This window comes from Ochotona curzoniae, unplaced genomic scaffold, assembly GCF_017591425.1.
Source record: "Ochotona curzoniae isolate NIBS_2020 unplaced genomic scaffold, NIBS_Ocur_1.0 contig_908, whole genome shotgun sequence".
NCBI classification, from domain to species: domain Eukaryota; kingdom Metazoa; phylum Chordata; class Mammalia; order Lagomorpha; family Ochotonidae; genus Ochotona; species Ochotona curzoniae.
This window is the reverse complement of record NW_024466607.1, coordinates 6,259,348-6,273,027: the sequence shown is the minus strand read 5'-3', so window position 1 is coordinate 6,273,027 and position 13,680 is coordinate 6,259,348. Positions and strand designations below refer to the sequence as shown.

Below are 13,680 nucleotides of genomic sequence, written 5' to 3'. Positions count from 1 at the left end.
GAAGGCTGTGACCTGACCCAGGTCACAGTGATGTAGTGCTGAGCTGAGGTCTAGCCCCAGACCAGTCTAACCCCCAGGGCATACCACAGCCTGCCGCTGGCCCTCCACACCACCTGGGCCCTCTCCTGCCTGTTCATTCCGCCACATGCTAACTAGAGGCTTACCTTCTTTGCAGTTTCAAATTCTAATCCTTCGAGAGCTTCCATGGCCAGCTCACGCCAGTCAGTGTCAGTGACCCCCAAACAGGCAATCTGGTAGGCTTCTTTGAACATTTTCCTATCCAGGTACTGGTACATGGGAGCAGACTGCAAGATTTTGTCAAAAAGAAAAAAGAAAATTGCTTTCAAGGAAATGGAAAAAAAAAATCAGGTTCATATAAAGCCTGTCTCCATGAAGATCTAGTTACAAATACCTGCAGGGAGACACCAATGAGCAGAAGCAGCACCCTTGGCAGCCCGCCCACAGCACCCTTCGCAGCTCACCCAGCCCACCTTGCCACCTTTCCAGTCACCCCCTTCCCCACCCCCCTGCACCAACAGTGCTCTGAGCACAGTTTTCCTTCAACTCTCCCCTCCTGCCAAGCCCCAGGACAGCCTCACCACAAGATGTCACCGGACCTGCAGAGTCCCCTCCCCTCCCTGCCTTCTGGAAACTTCCTGTTTGGCTCCCAAGACTTGTTCAAATGTCACCTCCTCTGCAAATCGTCCCAGACTCCTGAGGTGCCCACCTCAAGGAAGCAGCCTGAACTGATTCTGCCCTTGCCCAGATCTCGGGCTGTGCTGTAACACGACCGTCTCCCCAACAAGGCCAACAACCCAGGGCCAGCAGCACGGTTGTGCTTCACTGCACGCCTCCCTCGGCAGGCCCCCAGTTTATGTCTGCAGCGAGAATGAGCGACATCACTGGGAGGAAGGGGTTAATGTGACTGCCTCCTTGAGGTGGCCTGCTTCAGGTCTCACCAAAGGTGCCACAGACAAACCCTCCCCCATCTCCAGGAGTTGGGGACAACTCCCTGACAGGAGAGTTACCTTGCTCTGACTACCTATGAACACTCCTAGAGCCCTTTCTCTTTCAGGTTTGCAAAGTGCTTTTGGATTTGCCCAGCAACAGGCATTATTTTCCCTGTGGGGAGCCCAAGAAGCTGAGACTCAGAGAGGACCATTGACTGGCTTCAGAACACACATGGCAACAGAAAACCCCGATGTTGGAGCTAGAGGAACTTGAGCCCACATTCTGTGCTCTGCTCCGCCGTGTGCGAGTGTGTCTACACGGAGGGGTGCATGGCACCTTTAACAGTCGCTGGGCCTCTCCTTGCTCTAGGGCCAGTCGACGTGCTTCAGGGACGTGCATCTTCCCCGTGGGATTGGCAGACAGTAGAGATCAATCAGCCAGTGCTTCTGCGCTAATGGTTCCCAAATGTGGAACTGAACGTGCTGTTTTCTCCATTTACAGCTTTTATCTTGGAAATTTCCAGATCCATTTTCAGCTTTAGAGTTGAAGACAATGTTTTTCTCCTTCAGCTGATCCATGCTGTGGTAGACACAGCTGCTCCTGTGTGCTTATCATTTCTCCTGTGCAATGCCATCCCCTTTCTTCCCCAGGCAGCAGGGCAAGAACTGGAGAGCAGCTGGGCTAGAACTCAAGCCGTGTTTGAGCAAGGTTTCTTTCGAGTAAATCTCTTAACTGCCCTGCAGATGCCCTGCCCATCTCAGGCTACCATGGGCAAAGTGAGAGGTGTTCTGAAGATAATAACTACGGGGCCAGTGCTGTGTAGCGGGTAAAGCTGTTGTCAGCTGTCCATAAGGGTACCAGTTCATGTCCTGGTCGCTCCACCTCAGATCCAGCTCCCAGCTAAAGCACCTGAGAAAGCAGTAAAAGACACCCCAGGTACTTGAGTCCCTGCATGTGGGAGACCTGGATGGAATTCCAGGTTCCTGGCCTTGGCCTGGCCCTACCCCAGCCACTGCACCCATTTGGGGAATAAACTAGCAGACAGGAAGCCCTCTCTTTCCCTCTCTCTCTCTGTCTTCCTCTTCCTTCCCTCCCTGCTTTTCTCTCTGTAACTCTACATTTCAGATAAATATAAAAGGAAGAAAATAACTTACTGGGCAGAAAGCAAGTGTGCCCATGCCCTTCCGTGTAGTCCTCACAGCCAGCTCCTCCTCCCCTCCTGTCCAGTCATGCTCCCCCTTTCCGCTGCTGCAAACACCTTCTCAGGGCTTGGGTCAAGTTTCCCAAACGCCCCCACCCAAACCAACGTTCCTTCCTGAACTCCTTTAATGAGCACCCTCTGTTCCAAAGGACGAGTAATTGTGTTTTGTGGGTTTGGGCTATACTATGACTCTGTAATAATAACAAATAATGATAGGAATTGGGCCACACAGACCTGAAGATGACTATAATTAACCCCATTTCACAGAAAATAAGACCCCAAAGAGTGAGATGAGCTGCTCTAGTTGCAGCTGGTCAAGGTAGTGGGTCGAAGCTTGGAGCTGCTGCTCTCCCCCTAAAGCGCAGGGCCTCCTGCCATGCACAAAGCCCCAGGGGGCGCATTAGCTGGGAGCAGACGATGGCTAACATCTGGACTTGCTTGGGAGGCACAGTCTGAGTGGGCGTTTAAAAAATATACAAACTGAATACACACATATACACATACAAACTGAAAAACCATCATGGGAGCCATACTTTACCTTGGTGTTGCATTCCAAACACAACGTCACCCCTGTACGAGAAGCCTGACCAGGCCTCACTGCCCTACTTGGCAGCCCTGACCAATAAGTTCTTGCACAAAATGATGTAAATATCAAAAGGAAACCAAAACTCCCAAGAGCAGGTTTTATGCTCTCTCCCCTCTATCTAGGCCAAAATCACTGGCCAGCCTGAGGCAGAGGCGACAAACAGCCTTTGTGTTGGGAGTTGGGAGGGCCTTTCCCAACCCTTGGCAGTCCTATCTGCTGCCTCAGCAGCAAGCGGGAGGCAGGCTACTGCCTTGGGGGGTCCTGTCACAGGAAGCCCTGCACCACCCCCTTGGCTCCTCCCAGCTGGCCAAAGTCAGGAGGAGCAAACTGCATTTATTTTGAGGTCAGATGGCAATCTTGGGAGAAAACGTTCAACAAAGCACAGGCTGTCTGGCATGACTGAGGGCGAGTGGGACCTTGCAGATGCGGAGCACGGATCTGGAAAGGGGACGGCAGGAGGTGGCCAGGAGCGGCCGTGCTGACTCCTCTCCTGCCACCACTTCTTCCCACCGCAAGCCCTTGCTTTCTCCTGCTTTCCTTTCTGCTGTTTCCACATGCCCAGACAGATCACTGCCACTTCCAAGGAAGTGCTTCCGGGAAGCTGCTCTGGGTGAGCGCCAACGAGGGCACTTGCCAATAATTTCTGCAGCCATGAACAGAAGGAACTCAGTGCTCAGACACAAGTGGACCAGCCTAAGGGTGAGCAGTGTGGTGGATCCAAAGACAGCAGTGCCCAGGAGAAGGGAAATCTGAAATCTGTCAAAAAACCTTTCCAATGTACCCCACTCTGATCGGCCGTTCTGCCTGCAGGAATCTTTACAAAAGGAGTTCAGGTGAGATGGCTGCAGGGCCTGGGGATTCACAGGAACAGAGGACTATGAAGCTCCTCCAAGTTCAACAACACATGCTGGGGAAGTAAGCTGCACAACACCTGTGTGACAGAATGCAGTGCTGCCAGGACCATGATGCTGAAGGCACAGTGTGGTTACCAAGGGCACCAGGGCACCGGGGGAACTTGTGATGCCAGAGTGCTGCAGGGTCTGGCTGCAGGTGGAGCCCCCAGACCAACTGAAGCGATGTCACTTTGTCTAAGTTTCGCACACTATTAACCACCCTAAGATTCCCTTTTGAGGATTAGGCTCAGGCTGACGTTTCTCCTTGGGGCCTATCTCTATTTTACGATCACTGGAAAGAAAGGGCTTGTCAGTCTGATGTCTGTCCTCCCCCACTCCATGGCTGCCTATGACAGCACCTCCCCACCCAACACACACACGTACTCTGGCCTCCTCCTGGTTCAGCACACCTGCACAGGGTCCCATCCTCCCTTTATGGCGCCCAGGCCTCAGTTCCCACATACATTCTCCCTGTCCCTGTGTCTCTCAAACACATGCTGCTGTACATACATGCCCGTGTACACAACCTGCCTCACTCTAACTCTGCGGGCTCACTGATGCATGGCTCTTGGTGAACCACACCATTTGCTGACAACACTGCACATCTCTCTCCATCCTTATCACAGGGGAGATCACAAAGAAATGGAGGATCTGTGAGGTTGAGATGTTTGCCCAAAGACAGAGAGCAGTTGCACCAGGTAGAGAGACAACACATCAGGTTTCAAGCACAGGGCACATCTCCACTCTGCTCTCTCCTCTCTCTCCCTGACAGCCTCTCCAAAGCTCCTGGCTTTCCTGTTTCATCCACCCTGTCCCAAGGACAGCACCCAGGGCCTGGGTTACCTGTGGCACTTCTACTGCAGACATGGAGAAGACGTGGAGGCAGAAGATCTTGGAGCCATTGTAGCCCACCACGAAGCCCTGCAGCTTTTGCTGGTGCACGGGGAAGGTGCTGGCTTTGATGTTGAGGTAGCCTCCCCCCGAGAAGCACAGCATGTCCTCACACTGGGTGTTCCAGGCCACACTGTTGGCATTGGATTCCTGCAGGACAGGGACAGGGAGCAGAGTGTGAGAACAACCTGGACCTCTCATGCCATGCCCATTTCTTAGTCAACTGCCCTTTTAAAGTAACTCATACACTGAGTAGGGCTGGCTCATGAACCCCCTGGTATGCACAAAATCTGGCATTGGGAAAGGTTCTGATGGAGGAGCCTGGGCAACTCCTCTGGCAGGACACAGACCCTGCAGGTAAGCGCAAGAGGCATGAAAGGAAACAGCCCAGAACAGGCCATGGAAAGTTTCCCACTGGCATACATTTGGCATGGGTGGGGGCAGACCAGGCTGAATCAGTTCACATCATCCACTGGTGAATCCAAGCACCAGAACAGAGTGTGGGTTGAGCCAGGTTCGGTCACAAAAAAAAAAAAAACAGTGCACATTATGGAATGCCAAGGTGAGGTGACCTGTACCAGATGTGATCGCAGAACCCAACCAGCGCACATGAGAACCAGGAAGGGAGGGGGCGGATTCGGCAGGAGAAATATGGGGGTGCTTCCCTGCTGGACAGCTACTTCCACTGGAGAGCATGTGCTGGGATGAGTGCAGACCAGACTAGGCAGGGCTACAACACCTATGGGCCTCATGTGGACTAGATCAGGGAAAAGCTAAGCTGGGCTGACTGTTCCTACTGGTGCAAACAAAAATTAGAGCAGGTGAGGGTTGGTTGGGCTTAGTCACAGCATTAGCTGGCAGAAGCTGGCACTGGGGGCTAATTCTGTCAAGTTGCACTGCAGAACCACCTGGAGAGTGCACAATCCGGGAGTGGGAGTGGCCTAAGAGGGAAATAGTGGGCTCCCCGCTCTTGGGTTACCACTCCCACTAGAGGGCAGGAAAACCAGGACAGGGGCTGGGGTGGCTAGACAGAAAGGCACCAACAACATCTGTGTGGGATGGATAGTGGAGCTGGTTAGATGGAACTAGGCTTCAATGCCCACTGACATGTACGAGAGCTGAATGGGATGTGGGACAGACTGGACTAGTCTGCTGCACATACTGGCAAACCTGGGTAGGGGGTGGGCCTGGTGGGGGTTATTATGGGTAGCTTTGACTAGGCTGCAGCTCTCATTGGTTTATGTGAGGGCCGAGTGTATGCTGGGCAGAATCAGGCTGGACTGCAATATCCATTGGTTCCAGTGGAAGACAGCACTGGAAACAGAACCAACCCAGCAATTTCAACCACCAGCTGATTGGGCGATGGACTCTACCAGGCCCTGTACTTGCTAGTACACACAAGAATCAGGTCTGGGAACACCTCAGACAAAGTTTCTTTGGGGATCTCCCCAAATGAACTGCCGGACTCGGAACCCTAACCATGAAAAGACAGAGGACAGAACAAGTCAACCACCTCAACCATATGTTGGCAGTGAAAAACTGGGCAATTGGACACTCTAAGATGGACTACATCAATCAGTGGATTCTTCAACAACCTCTTCATGCTTGGTGAGACTGGCAGCAATTTGTAACTGTTGAACTATCAAAACCACTTAAGCAAGACCCTCAGAGCATTCCCATCAGGGACCTGGGGTGAGTGGGAAACTGGGTTGGGCTTCTCCCTTAAAATCCCCTTTACCTCAGATACATGAAGGAAACAACGTGGAAATAACAGTCTTACCCAGTTTCCTGTAGCCCTTGAACCTTTTTATCCTAATTAACTATGTAAAGATTGCCAAAAATATAATTAAAAAAAAAGAAGTATAAAATAATTAAAACAAGATTAGAGATTATTTTTTAATGAAAGGCTTGATTATTAGTATCACAGTAATTAAAAGAATGCTGGAGAATTTTGAATAAACTCATATTCTTGATTAAAAAAATAATAAAGTGACTCATATAAAACTGCTGACAGTGAGATAGATATGAGTAGAGCCTCTTTATGCACCTGCATCAGGGTAGGGTTTTCAAACAAACAAAAATTGTTTTTGAGAGCTAGAGTCAGCAGGGGGAGAGAAGGGAGGGAGGAAGAACACTCCCACGCATGGGTTCATTCTCCAAACACCCACAACAAGCAGGATCAGGCCAGGGCTGAAGCTGGGATGCAGCAACGCAGCCCAGGCCTTCCACCGGAGCAGTCCAGCTTCAGCCCTTGACTCATCACCACTGCTGACTCGCAGGGTCTTAACCAGCAGAAAGCTGGGGAACGAATCAAACCCACACACTCCAACGGGACACGGAGGCATCCGAGCAGCTGAGCTACTGGGAGTTATATATATATTTTTAAATGAATATTCTCCCCCAATATTAATCAGCATGAAGTAAGTAGAAAACTAGTCAAGTGGGACTGCAATTGCATTGAAGAATACATATCTTACACATAGGTTTAAAAGTGTGTCTGGGGCCGGTACATTGGCTCAACTAGCTAATCCAGCACGTATGCCACAGGGTCAACAGGGATTTTTTTCCTGGGTAGGTAGAATTGTTGGTGCTTTCTCTTTTGTTTGCTTAGAATTTTTACTTATTTATTTATTTTTGGTCATGGATACATATTGTTTTTTATAATAAGCATAGTTGAGTTAATTTAAATTAGAAAAGGACACATTGTCTATTGTCTCTACAATACACAATTCACACATTCTATTTTTACAGGAACCCTGGGAGACAGCCCCTCTGCCCCTCCCAGCTCTCTTCTAGGCTGGGCCCTGGAGCCCGAGGGACCAACGAGACACATGCCTTTCTGTCTAGAATCCTTCACGATGAGCTCAGGTTATTTTTATAGTAAGGAAAAGAACAACATGGTTGTTTCCTTTGTAAGGTACAGGGTCATCAGTGAAGAAAAAATAGGACAAAATAATCTGGGAATGTTTTCCAGCAAGGTAGGAACTCAAGATCACACGATAGGTGACGCAGGCAGGACTGAGCTTACAACAGTCAGAGGTAATGGCTGTCTCTTGATTTATCTGGGCCAATGGTAGCCCAGTACTCCCTTCCTCTGCCTGAGCAGCGCCCACCTCCAGGCACCCCTCCTTCCCCTGCCTGAGCAGCGCCCACCTCCAGGCACCCCTCCTTCCCCGGCCTGAGCAGCGCCCACCTCCAGGCACCCCTCCTTCTCCTACCTGAGCAGCGCCCACCTCCAGGCACCCCTCCGTCATACTAGTTCTACAGCTGAGGACCATGAGGAGCCCTGACCAGGACACTAGCTCTGACATGGCTGTAGAAGCCAGTCAAGAGAATGGCTTTGAAGGAGCTCACTTTAGATAAAGTGGCTCTGACGAGTCACAAAGCCTTGAAGAGGCAAGGATGGGGGGAGGAGGCCAGTATTGTGGTGTGACAGATAAAACCACCACCTGCAGGGTCCACCGAGGTGGCCTAGAGGCTAAAGTCCTCGCCTTGAACGTGCCAGGACCCCACATGGGCACCAGTTCTAATCCTGGCAGCTCCACTTCCCACCCAGCTCCCTGCTTGTGGCCTGGGAAGGCAGTCGAGGACAGCCTAATGCTTTGGGACCCTGCACCAGTGTGGGAGATCTGGAAGAGGTTCCTGGCTCCTGGCTTCGGACCGGCACAGCACTGGCTGTTGTGGTCATTTGGGGAGTGAATCATTGGATGGAATATCTTCCTCTCTGTCTCTCCTCCTCTCTGTATATCTGACTTTGTAATAAAAATAAATAAATCTTTAAAAAACAAACAAACAAAAAAAACTACCGCTTACAATGCCAGCATCCCATATGAGCACCAGGTTGAGTCTTGGCTGCTCGGCTTCCAAGCCAGCTCCCCGGGAAAAGTAGCAGAAGATGGCACAAATGTCTGGGCGCGTCTCCCACGGAGCACCTGGATGAAGCTCCTGGCTTTGGCCTGGCCCAGCCCTGGCCATTGCAACTATTTGGGGAATGAACTGGTGGATGAAGATCTATCTCTCTCTGTAACACTACCTTTCAAATGAATAAAACACAATATTTAAAGGTATCTATTTTTATTGGAAAGGCAGACTTAGAGAAGACATAGAAAGCTTTTCAATCTATTGGTTCACTCCTCAACTGGCCACAATGGCTAGAGCTGAGCTGATTCAAAGCCAGAAGCTCCTTCCAGGTCTCCCACACAGGCGCAGAATCCCAAGGCTTAGGGCGATCCTCCACTGCTTTTCTAGGCCACAAGAAGGAAACCGGATGAGGAGTAAAACAGCCAGGACACTAATCAGGGCCCACACGGGATGTCATCATTTGCAAGCTGAAGATTGGTCAACTGAGGCATCATACTGCCCCCTGGAATAAATCTTTTAAAAAAGTCTCAATACCTACCTCAACTTTGAGCTGTTGCTTAAAAAAAAAAAGAGGAAAAATGTGGCCAAACTCAGCCAGGTTGGAGCCTCTGGGATTGTCTTCCAGGGTGACACCTCTTCCACCACAGGACTGAATGATTTGTAAACAGCTTTCCCAAAAAGAGCTCAAAAGCTCAGATCTTTATGGCATCCTGGTGGATGAAGAAGGGTGGCTTCACCCAGTCTCCCTTCTTTCAGATGATAAACCTGCTCCTTACCGTGCCTCAGATCCCTCACAGAAACAGGCAGGCCTCCAGGAGGCACCTTCAGAAGAACCATGACATCGGCCCACTCACTGTGAACCTGCAGCACACTCTTCTGGATGACTTACCTCTTCTATTGCTGGTGGTAAACAGTAAGAAAGGAATTACATTCCCATCCTAATAGTAAGGAAACCAAGACCAAGACCCGCAGCGCTGCATGCCTGAAGAAGGCCTTTCCGCTGCCTCTCAGCTCGGCACTGCGCCCAGCCCTAACACATCACTGTCCCTCGAGGGGCAGGGGACCACCACCTGCAGGGACTGGGAATTAGAGCAGGGCCTCTAGAGTACTGTGTCCTCCAGCACTTGGGAGGACTTCACCTGGAAAAGCAGCTCCTTGGTGTGGATGTCATAGACCAGGCACGTGTCGTTTTCGTCCACCACAGCCAGCTTGTTTCGGGAGGCACTCATGTCCAGGCAGCGTACGGCCGTGGCCTGCTTCAGCAAGACGATGGCAAAGAGATTGTCCACAAAGATCTTCAAGATCTGGCGAAATTTCAGAGGGAAAAAAAAGTGTGAGTCACCATGACAACGAGACCCTGGAACACAGCCAGGCTGCTGGGATCCCATGTGTTCTACAAGAACAACTCCTACCAACTCCACCAGAAGCCCTGCACGGGGAAGAGGACTCATTAAAACAGACAGGGGGTGGGTGGCTTATCCTCAGGGGACCAGAAGTGTGGTTCATCGGAGGTCCTTGAAGCGATGACAGGCCCGAGACATGCCAAACTGCCTCCAATGCCAGCTGAGTTCGGGCATTTGGGAATGATATCACCCACACTGCAGCAGGTTAGCAGAGACCATCTCGCAAAGATCTGAGTCACACACTAACACAGGAATATGCTGCTGTAAACACCCCGACAAGATAGCTGGCATCAAGCAGTGATGCTGCTGCTACTGCCAGCTATCGTTTATTACATCCCTGTTTTTGACATCTTTGTGGAAATTGCAGTATTACCCTCATTTGTAAAGCCTGCGCTCAGAGAGGTCAAGTGTCCTCCTCCTTAGGGCTGCACAGGTAGAGCAGCTAAGTAAGAACGTGCTTGGGGCAAGCACTGTGCTGCAGCTTCTCATCCAGCCCCCTGTGAACATGCCCTGGGCCGTAGCAAGCAATGGCTCAAGTGCGTGAGTCTTTGCTACCAAGTGAGGAATGGAGTTCTGAACTCCTGGCTTTGGCCTGACCCAGCCCTGGCTGTCACAGGCCTCCGGAGAATGAACCAATGCAGAAGGTCTCCCCAGCCCCCATCCTGAACCCAGTCATCACTCTGCCTTTCAAACAAATAAGCCGACCTGACTCCAAAAAGACCAAGCTCTTGGCCTCACGTGAAAAATGACAGCTGACTACAAGAAAGAAGCAGCCTCTTCCTCTATTTTTGTGTTGCTGCTCGGCTCCTGCTGATTTCATGCTCCGCAGCTTCCATCCCCAGCAAAGACCTGACAGGCCTCAGCCACAAGCCATCTGCTACACAGCTTGGCTCTCAGGCTCACGCAGTTATATTTTCCCTTTCAAATTTCCATGTAGCCCACTTAGAACTTCTCTTATTTTTGAGCAAGGAAAACACACACATACACACACACACACAGATCTGTTAAACTTTGGGTAACCCAGATTTCCCACATCTGTTTGCCCAAAGAATCCATTTTTCCTAGAGTTATCTGGTAATATCCTGAGGGACCAGCACTCTAGGACACTGTGATAATCCACTCACTGCCCTAACAGGGATCTGACCCGAGCAGGGATCTTCGTCTCCCTCCCCAGCAATCCACTGAAGCTGTGTCCCCCACAAATCCGTCACCTCCTGGGCGAACCTGAAGTGTACTGATCCACTCTACATGCAACCCAGAGGCCACAGCAGGATCTTGGCCAGAATGCCATTATGTTGTAAGCCCGAAGGCCACTGTCTCTAGCTGGAAGCTGTCCTCCTGGTTGCCCTCCAGTGCACCTATCTTGCACTAGGAACCCATCACCTCAAGGGACCCCCAAACCAGGTGATGTGTGTGTCAGACCATGGGCTGACAGGATGGATGAAGAAGCACTCACCTGTCCATTCTTCAGGCCCACTAACAGACCTTCCCTTCCAGGGGGGCCACCAATCACCTTGATGTACCGAATGAGAGACTCCATCTGCCATTCCCGTTCCTTCACTCCGCTGAATGACAGGCACTGCAGCCGTTTCTCCTAGAGAGGAAGCCTTGCTCTGCACGGGTGTCCACAAGAAAAGGCAGCCAGGCCCGCCTAAGGAGGCCCTCCTGCCCCTGAAGGGTGAAAACTACCTGACACTCAGTGTCCTGTCCCCTCCGCATGGCTGGCACTAGGAATCCTTCCCACGCCTTCCCTGGGAAGCCCAGTGCAGCTTCACATCTTCAGTGTAGCTCTCCAGGCTGCCAAGGCCGGAAGTCACACCCAAAGCGCACCAGGTTGTCACATGGCCCTGTAACTGCCATACTCCCAATCTGCTGGAAACTCTGAACTCTTAGAGAAATGTTAACAGTATTTTATACTACGTTAATTCCAAAGGATATTTTCTGTTTCTGCCACTTCCATTAGATTTAGCTAGAACCAAATCTGCCTGTACTTTCAAGATTGAAAGGCCAGGCTAGCCTTCCCAAACTTTTGTTGGCATCAAGCTACACACTTTTTAGGGCTCTATGTTTAAAATTCTTTTCATGAAAAAAAAAAAAACCTCTCAGGAAGTAAAAGTGGTTTTTTTTTTTCAGGAAGTAAAATTTTCTTAACCATTATTGAGTTAGTATGAATGTTCACATGTCCTTACTTCTTAAAAACAAACAGGGCCCACTGAGGTGGCCTAGCAGCTAAAGTCCTCGCCTTGAATGCACCAGGAGCCCACATGGATGCTGGTTCTAATCCCGGCAGCTCCTCTTCCCACCCAGCTCCCTGCTTGTGGCCTGGGAAAGCAGTCGAGGACGGCCCAAAGCCTTGGGACCCTGCACCTGCGTGGGAGGCCTGGAGGAAGTTCCTGGCTCCTGGCTTTGGATCGGTGCAACACCAGCCGTTGTGGTCACCTGGGGAGTGAATCATCAGATGGAAGATTTTCCCCTCTGTCTCTCCTCCTCTCTGTATATCTGACTGTGCAGTAAAAATAAAATAAATCTTTAAAAACAAACAAACAAAAAATCCTGTCTTCACTGTGTGGAACACCAATTCATGTGCAATCCTGGTATAGTAAAATGCCATAACCACCTAACAATGCTGTCCAGTTTATGGCCCTGACCCACTGGGCCGGATTCATCAAGAGGACACTATGATGAAAGCCAATGTGGCCACCAAATTTAATGGAAAGGAACTTGTTTTCCAGGAGCCATACGGTGGACACCCGATCTGTGGGATACGGATATGGATTCAGCCTGACCTCTCCAACAGGCTGCTACCCACCTGGCACAGGATGATGTGATTGGAACACACTACCAACAGGTTGCATTCAAACTTCTTGACCATCTTCTCTTTCACCCGGTAATGCATGTCTGACGAGTCACTGGAACACAGCTCATAGATGAGGATTTTCTCTGGCAGCTGGATAGCTAATCGATTTTTATAGATGGCAATTTTCTTGACAAGCTCTTTGCATTTAATACGAACTGTCAAAGAAAAAGAAATCCAGCTCTAGCAAAAGGTTGTTAAGTAAGGTGGAAAGGAAAGAAATTAAAAGCTATCATTTACTTAATGCTACTGGCAATTACAGTGAGATACTCTCATTAAAACACCCTTGTGGAGCATCTAATAATCAGTTCAGCTCAGCACTGGGATCCAGAGTGGTGCACAGCACAGCCTTTGTGGTCCATGTGTGCCAGCAGAAGCCTAAGGCTCCACAGCATGGCACTAATGGCCCCTAATGACCAGAAGCTGCCTAAGTGACTCACTTCTGGCCACTCTCCATCTGCTTTCTTGACAATAGGGTTCTGCATGAAATTTCCAGGACATACTAGGCTGCACACACAATATGGACCAGACAGTGTCCCAGAAGGTACTCTGCATTAGGTCTGAACCCTGATCCTCCAGCTGAGCCTCTGCCCACCTCTACCTCTGCTTATCTCTGGCAGAAGAATCTGCCAGCAAGCAGGTGGAGATGGAGCTGAAAGAGAAGAACCCTGCAGTGACCGACACAATGACTCAACTGGCTAATCCTCCACCTCTAGACTACCAACATCCCAGCAGCTCCACTTCCCACCCAGCTTCCTTCTTTTGGCCTGGGAAAGCAGTAGAGAATGAACCAAAGCTTTGGGACCCTGTACCCAAGTGCGAGAACTAGAAGCTGCTCCTGGCTCCAGGCATCAAATTAGCTCAGCTCTGGTTATTGCAGCTCTGGAAGACCTTTCTGTCCTTTCCCTGTCTGTAAAGTTACCTCTCCAATGAAAACAAATAAATTTTAACAGAAAAAATAAAAACAAAAACTATCCATAAGGACTCATGCATCTCTGCCACCTGGCTCTCAGTGTCTTCTTTCCTTATTCAGGGAGCCC

General features: G+C 50.3%; 1 protein-coding gene across 4 annotated transcripts in view; it reads right to left on the bottom strand.

Moving 5' to 3' along the window:
* The window catches only part of IFT122 (intraflagellar transport 122), a 68,066-nt gene that overhangs the window by 27,454 nt on the left and 26,932 nt on the right, over positions 1–13,680 (bottom strand). For all 4 annotated transcript variants that reach the window (XM_040995233.1, XM_040995234.1, XM_040995236.1 and 1 more), the window contains 5 exons: positions 12,596–12,798; positions 11,243–11,380; positions 9,523–9,687; positions 4,475–4,672; positions 165–305 (listed from right to left, as the gene is read on the bottom strand). In XM_040995233.1, the coding sequence (XP_040851167.1) occupies positions 165–305; positions 4,475–4,672; positions 9,523–9,687; positions 11,243–11,380; positions 12,596–12,798 (845 nt within the window). The remainder of the gene's footprint in view (positions 1–164; positions 306–4,474; positions 4,673–9,522; positions 9,688–11,242; positions 11,381–12,595; positions 12,799–13,680) is intronic.